The 16,511-nt window shown below is 37.3% G+C and overlaps 1 protein-coding gene across 1 annotated transcript in view; it reads left to right on the forward strand.

The window, feature by feature from the left end:
• The window catches only part of LOC122809290 (carcinoembryonic antigen-related cell adhesion molecule 2-like), a 443,608-nt gene extending 428,531 nt beyond the window's left edge, over positions 1–15,077 (forward strand). The window contains exon 10 of the mRNA XM_044080666.1: positions 14,246–15,077. Within this exon, the coding sequence (XP_043936601.1) occupies positions 14,246–14,344 (99 nt within the window). The 3' untranslated portion in view covers positions 14,345–15,077. The remainder of the gene's footprint in view (positions 1–14,245) is intronic.
• The last annotated feature ends 1,434 nt before the right edge of the window (positions 15,078–16,511 follow it).

Raw genomic sequence — 16,511 nt, forward strand, 5'->3', positions numbered from 1 at the left:
TTAGGTTACATACATATTCATAACACATACTGTCATAAACAGTTACTTATGATGTGTGAGAACTCAATAATTAGAATAGAATATTGTGTACATCATACCTATGCATGTGCATTCTACATTAAATATCATTGTCATGTTTAACATAATTTACACACATTATATTGGGTCTTTATAGCAAGTAGCAATGATACTTTTCTTGCACTAAACATAGTTATGATATTCATGTGTATTTATTGTGACTTTCCTAATCAAAATGTTGTGACAAATGGCATTCTGACCCCCATCTATAAAAATATCTGTCAACTGGATTCGAACCCACTATCTGTTGTCTTCAGTGTTTTTGAGATCACTGCACATACACCTTGTACCACAGGGAAAGTTACCTGACCAGTTGAATTTATTTACTGAGTACTATCTAGAGTGTCAACAGATGTGCACCACTGCCAGGATTGTCTGTGCTACAGAAGGCAGGCCAAATTACATTTTTCACTTTTTCCCTCCGGCAGTTAACTATGTTTGTGAATGTCTGAGCACAGCACAAATGCAAAAGACATTTAAAAAAATCACACACAAAAAAAAAAAAAAACTCACAGGAAAAGTAATTTAATCAATGGGTATACCTAGCATTGACCAGAACAAGAAGTGCATTACAGTGACACATTCATCCTTCTCACATCCCTTTTCAACATCAGAAATTAAATTTATGGCACACATTATTATACTGGTAGTCACTGACAAATAATGTGAAAGTGGACAGGCAGCACCTCACATGCTGTTAGCTATACTGAAAATAATTGAGTTTTACACAACACAGTGATCTAATAAAATGTGTGTAAATATGTATTCAAATCCCCTCTGTAGAAATGTATCAATTAACTGGATTCAAACCCTGCATTACCTGTTTTATTTCTCCAAAGTCACTTCAGGTATACTTTGTGCTATAGGAAGAGTCAGCTGAAAGATGGAATTTATTGGCTAATTACTAACCCGAGTGTTGATAGCAGTGCCCCTGTGTCAGGCTTGTTTGCACTACAGAAGGCAGCACAAATTAAATTATTCAGTTTTTTCCATAGGCAGTGAACTGTAGCTCACTGCTAGGGACCACTGCCAATCCGGCGTGTACAGTGCTATGTGGCATGCAAACAATGAAGAGAAAAAAAAGACTACTGAAATAGAGGAAACATTATGAAGCAAGTAGTTAAAATGTATAGTTCTGATATTTCCTCAACTGTGTTGTGTTCCAACATGAGCATATGCTCATTAAACATCATTATGTTCACACAAGTGCCCCCAACATGATTAGAACCCCAGGTCACCATCACATTCACAAGACACACTAGAAATTCTTATCACTGTGTGCCAGACACATTAAACTGTGAAGATAAAAAGAGGTTACATATACTCAATATGTGACATTGTATCAATTGGCATTACAGGTGGAACAGAACCAATTTCTGACATCTGCCCTGTGTGATTTTTAGCTAGATGTGGGGGTGGCTCTGATACTGACAACATGGAAGATAATCTTTCCTCACATAATATAAAAAATATGAACAATGTACCTCTTTGTTTGTCTTTTTGTGAACATCATTCTCATATCTATGCATCTCTTAAGACTGATATTTGCTTTGCCTTGCAGTTGATATATGTTTCAATGAGTAATCTACTTCCTTAGAATGGCAAACACAGTTGTATTCACAGGCAGAAGCTGTCATAAACAAATCATATAAATGTTAGGAATGTTGCTTTCCTTAGTCAGTGGTAGTCACAAAATTTCTTGAAGTCCCTTCTCCCTGACACACCCTCATTAAGTGTCCATCAAAGGTGACTGACTGTGAAAAACTTATTGATACTGCAGTCAGACTAATCATTCAGATTTGCAAGCACTTAGAAGGTGACACTTCTCAGTGCTCATCCTTGCAGAGGTAGGGCATGTGCATGTGATTGTGTAGGTCCTTATACCATGTTTATATTCCCTGCACTTAGTGCAGATTTTGGAATTTATGAATACTAATGAGTTCACACCTCATTTGCACATTCATAGTGCCCACAGGGCTGAATCTTCCTTATATCAAGATAATAGTGTTGGCATATGAATTGTATTGTGGTAGGGAAGACTGTTTATCCAGAGAACTGCATGCTGCTAATTTCTTGAAAAACTTGTTTCTAATGTCACAACTAACTTGATGCAAAGGTATGTTGCTGTTTTTACAAAATGCTGTATTTTACCCTTACTGATGAAGTGTACTTCAGAACAGACCCATAGCTTTACAGTATGCATTCTGTGTCCCTTACTGGAGGGATAGGCATGTATACCAGTTATTTTGTCCATTAAAATGTTTGAGAAGACTGTAAAATGACATTGTAGACATTTTCTATGTCTATCTGGCAAGTTTTTGCAGATGAATGTTGTATCACTTACTAGCAATGTCAGGGATTGATATTTGTGACCCACAATGTGTTAAGCCTATGATATATAGTTGACATCCATCCTCACAAGTGGCCATCCAATAACAGTTTTAGCAATTTGTGATGGAAAAGTGTAGATTGCTTTGGTTAATGATGCAATGTACTAGTCATTTACACACCTGTTGTCCTCCTTACATAACATGCACATTTGCTTTTCATTTATTTTATTTGTTAGGGGGGATTCTGTATTTACTTCTGTGTACTAATATGGAGCTTTGCTTATTAAATTATTTTGTACAAGACTGATGCATGCATTTATAAATACATGTTTGTTTTGTTAACAATCAGTTGTGTCTTCATTGAGTATTATATGTTTCTTTTATTTTTTCAACTCAAGTATGGCTATGGTGCCCAAAACATTTGCGCACTGTAAAATGCATTACAATGTTGCAAAGAATGAAATTATCAACCAGGAACTCAGTCAACATTGCTCCTTTGTCTTAAAGAGAAGCAGAAGTGACAATTATTCCTATCATATCTGTGGTCAGATGTTCAACTGGTAATGGAACCCTTGTCCATACATATCAGTAAACCTGACAAAGGGCCAGTGTTATAATAATGTACGTGATATGTCGGGCATGTGAAATTGGCCAGAAACATCAAGAGAGGATACGCAGAGATTCACTGATGTTGATTTTCTCATGGAGGACAACACCAGTATGTATATTGCAGAACTTTCAAGTAGGCAATATATTTTAGTCATTCGCATTCACTTCATTGGTGTTAGACTTGCCATTATCTATCCCCACAACCCACCACCACCCCCTGTGCCAGTAAGAATGACTGTGCACTGCCCTTTGTACATTTTTAATTTATTTAGTGTTGCCTATTTGGGTGGAAAGTGAAATGCTTGATGCTCATTATTGTGCAAAGTTCATAGGTGGATATTGCAGACATCACAGTCATGCAATATTAATGACATTGCTGTACACATGGCAGATATCTCATCTTATGGACATATAACTACGTGTCTGTGGGACTAAGCATTTAACTATTTTTTTTCAAACAGGTTCTACACTTACCTAAATCTCAGCTAAGGGTGGAGGAGGCTGCATATTTGCTATACTGTTTCCCTGTCTATCCAGCTTTGCTGTAAAATTTTCTGTGTCATGCAGTCCATACTAAGTCAAACAAGGTATAAAAACCCTTCTTCATGGCAGCAGAAGCACTTTTAATTAAAGGCTGTTGCACATGTAGGTTTATAATTGAAGCAGCATCAGTTTACATGTTTTTTTCTTAGTGTAGTCATGGATATAATCTAAAATGTTTTCGATTTCAGGACAAATGGCTAAAACTGATTGTATATGATTGTTTTATGGCTTCATGAATAGCTCTGCAATGTTGAATTAATTAATTAGTATCAAATTCAGCTACTTATGTTTTCCTTCACATATTTTGCCATTTGCCTTTGTTTGGCAACTCTATACTTAATGTAGACACTTTTAATGAATATGAAATAGTGTGTTAATGTATGCCATGCTACATACATGATAACTGCACTTAGTGTTTCCTTTAATTAAGCTGATGCCTTGTTTTAGCCAGCTATCCAGAGTTTGGGCATCATTCTAATTATGTTTGTCCAAACCTATAGGATGAGTTTTCTTTTCTTTCTTTCTCTCTCTTTTTTTTTTTTTTTTTTTTTGCGTATTACCAGCATTTACTGCAGTAATTTAATGGATAAACCACTGGACAGCACCTGACACAACATGGACCATGCAGGTATTTTCATTTCCTGCTGTTATTGTTGGAAGGAAGATTACAATCACAAGTCACTTGGATTAAAGATGCAAACTATAGAAGAACTGTTGCCTTATGCTTCAAATACAAAGCTGATATAATTTTTCAACAGCCATAGCACTAGTGCTGTCATGATAGTATAGCAAATGCTTATAGAACATATCTGAACTAAAGTAGCCTGTATATTGTCATCATTCTTGAGTATTATCTCTGTTCACTTGAGTGAAATACTAAAATAAGCATTAAGTTCTTTGAGGACTAACAGTTCAATCAATGGGGCGAGGGAGGTCTACACTATATTTAACATAACTCCTCTGTAGTAACATTTAAATAGGCACTGCTGCCTAACAATAGACTCACACAGGCAGTTTTTTTCTTTCCTGTTGTTTGTTGTTGAAAGGTTTGTTAGCTGCAACATTTCTGGCATTTTAACTAGCATCTTTGTCATCTTTTCATTTGCTTCTCTGTCATATGGCTCTTACTAATTCCTTTTTCTTTCTTTCTTTCTTTTTTTTGTTTTAATTTTTGCCCATGATGCTTGCTGCTTATCAGTCACCTCTTGGCCAGTTGAACCATTCAAGGTGAGGATCAGCTGAGAAAAGCTATCATTTAGACTGTCATCATGGGTGGTTTGTATTTTTCTTTCCTTTTAGCCTAAAATCTCAAGAAAGCTTAGTTCCTGTAGGTAAGCAGGCACAAATCGTGAGTGTAAGTATTGTGCAGTGATTCACTTCTGCAAGGGATGTACTCTAGCAAGCAACACTGTCCAGCAACCTCAAAGCACAACAATTAGTTTCTCCATTCTCCCCTTGTAAGATTAATACCATATCAATGTGCTCTCCAGGAGTGCACTTCTTGGGAGAGGTAAAAACTCCATACCTAATTATTCCTCTCGGCCTGCCTGCCTAGCTCCTCCAGTGCGAAACAAACCCCAGTCACCCCATCTGTAGTTAGAGCTTCCATGTGCACCAAGGAACATGGCATCTTTTCTTTCTGTAACTTTCCATTGGAATTATTATTAAGTCATTGGCTCAGATCACCAAGTGTCACAAGAGTTGATTGAAAGGTTTCTTAGGAGTCTACAAAAGCTTGTAGGAAAACAAAATGAGATGTTGCATCAAGCAAGTCTGCCACCTGTATTAATATTAACATGTAAGAGAGAAGCAAGATAGAAACAGCATGCTTTTAATATACCTGGTATTTTCTAATGTGTTTGCAAATGTATTATTATTTTTATTTTATTTTTTATTTTACATTTGTTAACCGGGCTAGTCTAACTGGATATATTTCCATTTTCAGTAGAGGCCCGAGGAGAAAAGCTCCAGTGAAACAAAAATAAAAATTTAAACATTTAAAAATTAAAAAATTAAAAAAATTAAAAAACATTTGAAAATTAAAAAAAAAAAACATTTAAAAAATTAAAAAATAATTAAAAAACAGTTAAAAATTAAAAATCAATAGTAATACATAATAAATGAATGGATTTCAATAGTAGATTATTCAAAAAGCAGTAAGTAATTAGACTACAATAAATTACAGCAATATTACTAGAGTAATGTAGGCATTTACAATAGTAGAGGTGACAATATGTATAGGATAATTCAATATGCAGTGAGATACATGTAGACTATCAGCATATTAACAGGATAGAGATTTTCAGAGCATTAAGCAGGATAGATTACATCAGTATGTTGAATTCTGTAAACCAGTTACAGTCCTACCGCAAATAATGTGAAATAGGTAGAGGTTCAAGAGAAGAAATATTTGTAGTGAAGGAGAAGGTTAATCAGGGTTGCTACAGGGGCATAGCCAGTTTGATTTGAGGTGTCTTTTGAGGTTTTGTTTAAAGAGAGGCAGTGAAGAAATTAAAGTTAGGTCATTAGGTAGTAAGTCCCAGTTTTTTCCCACAGAGTTGGAAAACAGTGAAACCCCAGCCATGTTGTAAGACTTGCTTATGCTAGCAAGAAGTTTGCTGGAAGAGCAAAGAGAATTTAGATTTTTGTAGGAGATTATGAGATTGGAAAGTATAGGGGTGCTGTTAGGTTTATAAAATATCTTGTGGGCAATGGTGAGTTAGGAGAGTTTCAATTGGTTTTGAAATTCAACCCAGCCTAGCTGCGTTAGATTCAGACAATGGTGAGTTCTAAAAGGATTTCCGGAGGCAAATCTGGCAATGTTATTATAGGAATTAGCTAGTTTGATGAGATTATTTTTCTTTAGATTAGTATATATTGGTGAGGCATACAGAAGAGTTGAAATTAAATGGGAGTGTGCAATCTTAGTTCTGGCTATTGGTGTTAGGAAAGGTTTAATTCTATATAAGGAGCCTATTTTTCTATTGACAGTTTTGATGGTGTTATTTATGTGGCTGTCAAATGTAAGGTTATTGTCAATAGTAATTCCTAGCAATTTAGTGGTAGAATCGGGAAACATACTTGCACCATTATTGGAGATGACAGAGAATTCTATGGGGGAGGATTTGCTGGTGGGTGTGAAGAGAAGGAGTTTAGTTTTTTTTGGCATTGAGCAGGAGGCAAAGTTTAATAAACCATGTTTCAACTATGTTGAAAACATTCTGAGTAAGAGAATGTAGATCATTTGGGGAGTTTGCTGAGCATATTAGTGTAGAATCATCTGCATATTGAATGCAGGTGGCTTGTGGAATGGCTACATGGTGGTCGTTGATAAACAGTGAGAAAAGAAGTGGACCTAGAATAGAGCCCTGAGGGACACCAAGTGTGACAGGTAGAAGGGATGATATATTATTTTCCCAAAGAACTGCCTGTTGCCTATTGGTAAGATAAAACTTGAACCATTGAATTGCCAGGCAGTCAAGGGAAAGAGATTCAAGAATGTTGATAAGAAGGGTATGGTTTACCATGTCAAATGCTTTTGACAGGTCAATAAAGAGTGCAGAAGAGAGGTTGTTGTTATTACGATTTCTATTAATGGCATCTGTAAAAGATAATAGGGCAGTTGTGGTGCTATGGGATGGCCTAAAGCCATGCTGACAGTTTGCTATGATGTTGTGTTGAGATAAATGGTTTAAAAGTTGTTGGTGAATGCATTTTTCCATAATCTTTGCTAGGGGTGATAATAGAGCTACTGGCCAGTAGTTGGAATAATCATTAGAGGTATCCCCTTTGTGTAGGGGGATAATATGGGAGATTTTCCAGATGTCTGGAACTATTCCTTCTTTAATGGTTCTATTTATGAGGATGGAAATGGGATAAGAAATTACTTTGGCTGCTTTTTGCAGGTATTCTGATGGTAGCTGGTCAGCAGAAGGAGTATAAGGTTTAAGTTTTTGGATGTATTTATAGATGAGAGTGGTTGAGATGGGTTTCAGATGGAATGTTGGAAGAGTGCCAGGTATGGTGGAAAAGAAGCTTGAGTTGTCAGAGACTAGTTGACTGGCTAGTGATTGTATGGTCTCTGTGAAGAAGGTATTGAAGGTATTGGCAGTTTGGTGGGGTGTTTTGTTCAGCCTGGGATGGGGTAGGTGTACGTGAGTGGCCTGGGTTTAGGAGTTTATTTAAACTAGACCAGAACATTTGGGGATTGTTTTGGTGATTTTGCTGTAACTTATAGTAGTAGTTCTTTTTGTCTGTAAGTATTGCCTTTTTAGTAATATTTCTTAAATACTTAAATGTTTGTTCATTTGAGATAGTTTTGTTAGCTCTCCATTTAGCCCAAGCCTTGTTCCTAAGTAACATTTTTTGTCTGGTTTCTTTAGAAAGCCAGGGGGCAGGCTTGGACTTCATTCTAATGGACCGTTTGGGTGCATGCTTATCTAGGATTGATAAGAATTTAAAGTTTAGGTATTTAACAGCTTCTTCAAGTGGTAGTGTTTTTAAAGGGTTCCAGTCACAGGCTCTAAGTTCATCTTGGAAAAGTACTGGGTTAAAGTTTTTGTTGGAACGTGCAATCCTACATGTTGGGGGATTAGAGATATCATTTTTTTGCCTTAGAATGTAGGTCAATGAATGATCGCTTACATCATCTGGCAGAGTTCCTATGTTGTAAGCTTGATTCTGTTTATTTATAAGTATCCAGTCTAAGGTGCTCTCTTTCTTATTTGGTTTATTGATTCTAGTTGTGGAAGTGATAGTTTGTCTAAAGCCGTGAAGGTTGATATGGGAGGTAGGATTAGCAGTGTTAATAGCTTTCCAGTCAGTATTAAAATCACCAAGTATTATTGTTTTTTGAGGGTAGGTTGAGGACATCCAGCTTAGAATATCCTTTATAGTATTGATATTATTACCAGGTGGTAGGTAGATACAAATGATATATAACGATTTGTTTTGGTTAATTTGAAATCTGGTAATAAGGACTTCTGCCTTACTATGCTGAGGTGGGTTGTATGGTAAAGTGGAGATTTGACGTCCATCTTTGAATAGGACTGCTACTCCCCCACCCTTGCTTTTTATTCTGTCTTGTCTTAATATATTATATCCTTGAGGAATTACTTCATTGTCTTTGGTGTCTGGTTTTAACCAAGTTTCTGTCAGGCAGAAGATGTCAAAGCCGTGAATATCTAGAAGGGCATGGAGATGGGCTACTTTGTTTTTAATACTGCGGATATTTAGATGTCCTATTAGGAAAGAGTTTGGTAGTTTAGGGTGGGTTATTAGGGTAGCAGGATTAGTAGGGCCAGGGTTAGGGTGGATGTCACCGTCTTTTAAGGAGGGATTGCTTAGTTTGATTGTAGAAGTATTTTTAAAGTTGGTTAGATATTTTACTTTCTTTACTGTGGGTTTATTATATTTAATGTGGGAGTATCTATGGTATTTAGGTAGTAGATAGGTGGGAAGAAAAGTGATGTTAGTTTGAGTGTTATGGAGTATGGGAGTATGTATAGCTGTTTGTTTTGGGGAATAGTTGAAATGGAAATAGTACAGTTTTTCAAAGGAGGTTATGAGGTAGGTGGAGGTGAGAGCAATTGAAATTAAAGCTAAGAATATTGGTTTGGTCATTTTATTTATTACTACTAAAGGTGACTGGAAGAGATATGTAAGGAAGTTTTAGGAGTTAAGTCTAAAATTGAAATAGGTGGTAATTTGAAAAGAAGAGTGTAAAAGAAGGAATTGATACTTGTTTGCTAGAAGGAAAGGGATATGGTAAAATACTCTAAATATTGGGTTATAATTTCTGGTAGGAAGGAAAAATGTAGGGGTGTGGTAATTTCCTGACAGGAAGGAGCAAGGGATTGGTTGATTGGGAGAGAGGGTGTGGTTTATGAAGTATAAGTTTAGGACCACTGGGGGGTGGGTGGGAATTGGGGGTAGGGTAGGGGAGCGGAGTGAGCCTGTGGGGGACGGAACAGGTCACAGCTGAGAGATGCTGGGGGGCAATCAGTTATACAGTGAGACTGTGTTTTACAAGCTTTGAGTAGGTAAGAGGCACTTTCTTTATCTACTTAACATAAGACATAAGAGGTTGAGAGTTTAGTTTAGTTGTGTAGGGGAAAATGGGCAAATAAAGAGTTCTATAGCAGGAAAAGTAGGTTATGTAGAGAGTAAATTGAGTAGTTTTTTAACTGGGGTAGTAAGTGATAATAGAACAAGTTGTCAGGTTTATTTATATTAAGGCTAGCAAGGTTAAAGTTTCTTTTACAGTCCTTCAAGGGGTGTGGGGCAATCAGTTATACAGTGAGACTGTGTTTTACAAGCTTTGAGTAGGTAGGAGGCACTTTCTTTATCTACTTAACATAAGACATAAGAGGTTGAGAGTTTAGTTTAGTTGTGTAGGGGAAAAGGGGCAAATAAAGAGTTCTATAGCAGGAAAAGTAGGTTATGTAGAGAGTAAATTGAGTAGTTCTTTAACTGGGGTAGTAAGTGATAATAGAACAAGTTGTCAGGTTTATTTATATTAAGGCTAGCAAGGTTAAAGTTTCTTTTACAGTCCTTCAAGGGGTGGGGGGTAGTTACCTGTAGTAAGAGTACAAACAGGGGTAACTGTGAGAGGCTAGTACATAGGGCTAGAGGAGTTTGGCTGGCAGTAAGAAACAACTTTGCAAGCCCTGAGTTCTGCTGCCCTCTAGTGGAATATATTGGAAATTACATGAAATTAGCAATTAAAGGAGGTAAAGGGAGGAAAAAAGTAGTATATTAATAGCTTAATAGAAGCCTAAGGGGTAGGTCCACGGGTGTGCTGGCCCTTACAAATAGTACAACTTAAAATCACTCACAATTTAGTTAAATACCTAAAATAACTGTAGGTTGTCACCTACACTGTGAGGCAGAGCAAGGAGAGACTAGATAGTTCACGTAGGGTTTTCCAGTTGGATGTTCCCTCCTGTTCAGATGGGATTCCTTTGCCTTGCTAGGTTGCTGAAAAAGGGGCAGCCTGAACTCAAGCACAATGCTGAAAAGACTGTGAGGCAGAGCAAGGAGAGACTAGGTAGTTCACGTAGGGTTTTTCAGTTGGATGTTCCCTCCTGTTCAGATGGGATTCCTTTGCCTTGCTAGGTTGCTGAAAAAGGGGCAGTCTGAACTCAAGCACAATGCTGTAAAGAATTTAGTTAAATACCTAAAATAACTGTAGGTTCTCACCTACACTGTGAGGCAGAGCAAGGAGAGACTAGGTAGTTCACGTAGGGTTTTCCAGTTGGATGTTCCCTCCTGTTCAGATGGGATTCCTTTGCCTTGCTAGGTTGCTGAAAAAGGGGCAGCCTGAACTCAAGCACAACGCTGAAAAGACTGTGAGGCAGAGCAAGGAGAGACTAGGTAGTTCACGTAGGGTTTTCCAGTTGGATGTTCCCTCCTGTTCAGATGGGATTCCTTTGCCTTGCTAGGTTGCTGAAAAAGGGGCAGCCTGAACTCAAGCACAACGCTGAAAAGCTAAAATAACTGTAGGTTGTCACCTACACTGTGAGGCAGAGCAAGGAGAGACTAGGTAGTTCACATAGGGTTTTCCAGTTGGATGTTCCCTCCTGTTCAGAGTGTAAGTATTGTGCAGTGATTCACTTCTGCAAGGGATGTACTCTAGCTGTGGCTACCCTGAGCACAGGCTGTTAGGCAGTGAAATTGCAATGCCAGAGAGGTGCTACTCAATCCATGAAAGCAGTCTACATAACCATTTAAGCAGCTACAATTGTCTAGTATTCCTGAATTAGACCTAAAATGGGATATCAAGGTATGATAAAATAAAATTAAACTGACACATACAAGTATGATTAAATAAGTCAGACATAGACAAGTGAGTAATTGCAAACTGGGTTACCAGTAAGAGCACAAGAACTCTAGAGCCATATTCTATCAAAATGAAAGCCTGTTTTAGAAAAATTTGTGACAGTGAAGCATAGTTTTGTTTTTTGCCATATAATTTCCCTTTCTACAGACAGCAGAAGGTAAAACTCCAATCAGTGATGTGCTCATTTGAATGAAAACACCAAGATACAGTGCTGCCTTTCTTAGACAGTACAAGACCTGCACTAAGATTGGCCTGCTGCAGGATATATAACCCTTGAATGGTATTATGTTACTAATATAGTCAATACTGATGAGAAGTAGACACACACACACACACACACACACATATATCTATGTATATATATATATATATATATATATATATATATATATATATATATATATATATATACATGTAGTGGATGTGGGGTATACAGTTATTTGTAAAGACAATATCAGCATTTTATAATTGCCTTATCAATATGAACATGAAGCCATTTTTGTAAAGGTGTACATCATTAACACTGCTTTTTAGTAACAGAGGAGAAATCATATGAGAAGGCAGTTTTTTCCCTTGGTTATGTCATAGCAGCTCTTAAGATCCAACCCTGCCTTCTCCATAACATTGAATGTGTGAAAGCAGGCCTGTATAGGGAATAGAAGAGAAGAGAAGTATGTGTAGTGAGTCTGTGCCTCTGGATAATGGTGTGTTCTGACACTTGTCCTTGTTCCTAATGCAGTGCCATTGAACAAGAATACAAACTCTTTCCTACTAAAATTACTATCTCCAGATCCCTGTTACTCACCAGAACCCTGGACCTTTTGATAACTTTCTGTAATTCCTGTTGTCCAAATATTCTTGAGCTGTCCTGTTTTAAAATATGAGTTATAAATGCTGGCCTTAAATATTTTACAGTTACTTACCCTATTCTTTATATTGCAGCAAGGTTGTGGCAAATAGTGTGGCTACCCTGAGCACAGGCTGTTAGGCAGTGAAATTGCAATGCCAGAGAGGTGCTACTCAATCCATGAAAGCAGTCTACATAACCATTTAAGCAGCTGCAATTGTCTAGTATTCCTGAATTAGACCTGAAAAGGGATACTTCTGTCCAGTGGGGCTATAGGCTAGCAAATGAATAAAATAAAAATGTAGGCACTTTTATGATTGCTGTATGTATTATGAGGCATGACCGGCACTGCAAAAGACTTGCTGATCAGTCCTTGACTCACAAGGCTGATTAGACAATCCTGGATGTGACAGCATACAGTAGAGATTAATACTGTCTTCCTGTACTAAGGGCATGAAGCCATAACACAAAGATGAATATTGTATTTAGCTGTGGTATCTGATGCATGCATGAGAATGATAAAAGCTAAATAAAATGCTGTGCTTTTGTGACTTCCCTGTTACGCCATCATATGTGGTGTATCAAGTGCCAGTCTGCATCTTCATTTTTTTTTCAAAAATTAAAAAAAACTTCACAACATTCATTTTCTCTGTGTCACTGCCACTGAGGTTTAACTTTAATCTTTAACCTCAGTGACATCAGCTGAGGGGAAAAGGTGAGAGACATCCATAGAATATAATGGACACAACTTGCACATGTGGAAAGAGGAATCCATTAAAGTTTATGGATAGCCATCTTACATGACGTCAAAAAGGAAAACACTAAATTTATTTGGGTCATGGTTTTAATAAAATGTTTGCAAAGCTTTTTATTAAAAAAATGATCCAGATAAATATGGATATACCTGTGCAATCTGCATTGCAGCATTTAACTCACCAGATGCTGTGATGCAGTCGTGTACCATGATAAATCAATTTAAGAAAGTATGTGAGATGAAACAGTGTGAGGAATGGCAAGCCTTAGTGATGGGAATTATACATTCCAGCAAAACCAGTTTGGTACTTGATTTAAAACTTCCTCTCATGTGGCCATCATTTTACGAAACTGCATGCCTGTGTAGCTAGTACAGTATAATCCTTATTGTTAAATGTAGTCATGAGCTTTGCAAAACATCTGAAGTTTGGTACAGTCAAATGATTTACAAAGACAAATGCAGTGTCTGTCCAGCTGCACACACCAGGGTATTTCATAGTCTTCAATAAAACGTGACCTCTTGTTAGACAAGAGCAAGCATTTAATATAGAATAATATAGCAGGTTACCAAACAAAGCCAACCGTGGGTAAATTTAGCATTACACACCAGAAAAACTATTACTTTTCTTAAATAATGGCATAGTATAATGCCTGTTTACTGCCCTTCCGCAGATGTTGGGCATCCGGCGGTTCTCTGATGTACTGCGCGGCGCCCGCGCCACATCATCAGGCTGCAAAACGAGAAAGAAGATCTCCTCTCCGCTTTGTTTTTTTTTTTAAATGTTAATATGTATACGAGAATTTAAAACAAGCAAATAAGCGAGATGTCCGGGTTTAACATGGCGAGACAGCTTTAAATAGCAACGGAGATCTCCGTTGCTTTTTTTTGTCTCTGTATCATGTTAAACCCATTTAAGGACCTTTTCCATTAGTATAACTCGATTTACAACGGGCACTCTGGCCAATCAGCGTGCATGTTTTGGGGGGATCATGGTATAATACCAAAACTGTTCCTATAATAAAGTTTTTATGGTAATGACTTCATTGTACATAATTTATTTTTTTACCTTCACTAAGCCTCCACTTCCTGATTTGTAGAAGAAAAGAAATTTTGAACATTCTGTGGGTTGTACCAAGGTAGTGGTTTGTTACATTAATGCAAAAATGCATGTTTTGCTAAAACTGACAAGGTTTATGTTTAAGGAAAAGAGCTTACATGACTTTAATAGTACTTTTCTCTTTCAGACCATACCAGAGACACCTGAAACTGCTACTGATGAGTGGAATCAGTCCTTATACAAAGCATTCACTGATAAAGATGGCAAATTTTCTACAGCTGTTTGAAATGTAACAAATTAATTTATTTACAACACAAGTCATTGTTTACTATATTTAAGGATACAAAATAACTTGTAATTCCCTGTAATTTTCCAAAACTGCTGTAAATACACCAAGATGAATGTTACAAGTCATATAGATTTATTCAGGACTGTACAAACTACAAGTATGGAATGTTGATGTCATTGGCTTTAAAGAAGATATTGTGTGACATAGAGAAAGTATTACTTAACAAGTTATTTGTCATTATCTGCCACTGGAAGCAGGCAGCCTGTGTCCGCAAGTTCTACAAGGTGAACAAAGAGTAAATCAGTAAGTAAATTAAGAACTTCCAAACCAAAGAGTGAAAAGGTCACACAGACAAGCCACTTAGTAGAAACTCCAAGAAAGTCCCAGTAAAGCTAAGGTCTTCGCTATGTCATACTTTGAACTTCCTGTAGTAGAGGTCCACAGAATATATACTAATGACCCCTTAAGAACATACCTGTGTTTCAGCTGTATGGTATCTGAATACCCGTGACATTTTACTTTCACCTTTTAAGTTTTTACTGGCACATTCAGGCCAATATAGCCCAATCTGCTAGCTGCAGTAATGCCATGCTTTGCCTTTTTTTTTCTGAAGTTGTCAGTATTGTATAACTGGATTGTTTGCCCATATTTAGAAACACAGTGCTTAAAAAACAAGCCTGATACTGCTTTAATCCTGTAATCTGTGTGTAACAAGTTAGTAACTTAAGAACTGCTGATAATAAGAACTTTACTTTTCATAAACATGTTTAGAATTTGTGGAGCTTTCATGTTGTATATGTGTCCATGTGAGTTTTTATTGGATACTCCTGCACACTGTGTCATCCCATATCCTGTAGAGATGTCAATAGGTACACTGATTGTCCTTGCCAAACAGGCATGTGTGTGTGTGTGTGTGTGTGTGTGTGTGTGTGTGTGTGTGTGTGTGTGTGTGTGTGTGTGTGTGTGTGTGTGTGTGTGTGCAAAATGGACTGGCTCCCATTTATCAGTTCTCTGTCTTACACATTAATTGCTAGAATATATTTAGTTCACGTTTATCCCTGAATAGGATAAACCTTTTATCAGAAAATTGATGAATGAATAAATTAATGCAAGCTTTGATCCTCTACTCATTGTGAAACAAATTATCAATATCAGTCAGCACTGGCTGATTCAGTGAACCTAAAGGTACTGTGATGTCAGTATTTTCAATAAATCATAGGATTGTAAGATCATAGGGAGTTGCTAGGCTATTGGTCCTAAGGCATCTACAAGCCTAGCCATGTTATACCCTTGTTCCCTTATGGACCAAAATATATAGTCTATATTTGTGTGCAAATCAAAGATCAGCGCTGGCTGCCCTTGTCTAAGAGGGGCATAGGTGTGCCCCCGGTGTAAATTTATAGTTTCCCATCCATTTGTCCAGGTTACCCTTAAATAGGGTCATTGAGGAGCTCTCTTTTACTTGAATTGGGAGTTTGTCCCTGAGAAGTTGCAATCTCTGGGAGACATATATGTCTCTCCAGTATGTCCTATTAATATTTCAGGCTAGGTTAAGATGCCTAGAGTGAGTAAATCTTATTCCATTAGATTTGCGGATATGCATCAGATTCATTAAGGCAGGGTCTGAGACTGCTCTGCAGGTAAGGCACAAGTCACCTGTAAGCAGTCTGTATGATACTGAGTATAGTGATAGGGCCTTCAGTCTGTCCGTATTTGTCCGTATTTGTTGTAGGCCCTGAATTTTCTTGGTGAGAAACCCCTGAAGTCTCTCCAGTTGCTGCAGATGTCTGGTGAGGTACATACAGAAGGGAGCACTGTACTCTATTATTCATCTGATAAGAGATGAGTACAGGAGAATTACAATCTCCTAAGATTTGGATGCTATATTCTTGCTTATGAGATGTGCAACATAGAAGGCCTTCCTTACTATTGTGGACATCTGATGATCAAAATTAAGGCTGCTACCAACTTGCATTACTAAATCTCTTACCACTGGGTTTGAACTTAGGGGGATATTATTAATGCTGCAATTAGCAGACATTTCTCCTTTGCTGAAGGGGATGATAATGCATTTTTTTTGCATTTAGTTCAAGCCTGTGGCTTTGACACCAATCATTTGTCTGTGTAAACCCATTTTGTAGTATGTTGACATCTTTGGGGGATT

The sequence above is a fragment of the Protopterus annectens genome, chromosome 8.part0 (genome assembly GCF_019279795.1).
Source record: "Protopterus annectens isolate FY-2018-M chromosome 8.part0, PAN1.0, whole genome shotgun sequence".
Lineage (NCBI taxonomy): Eukaryota > Metazoa > Chordata > Ceratodontiformes > Protopteridae > Protopterus > Protopterus annectens.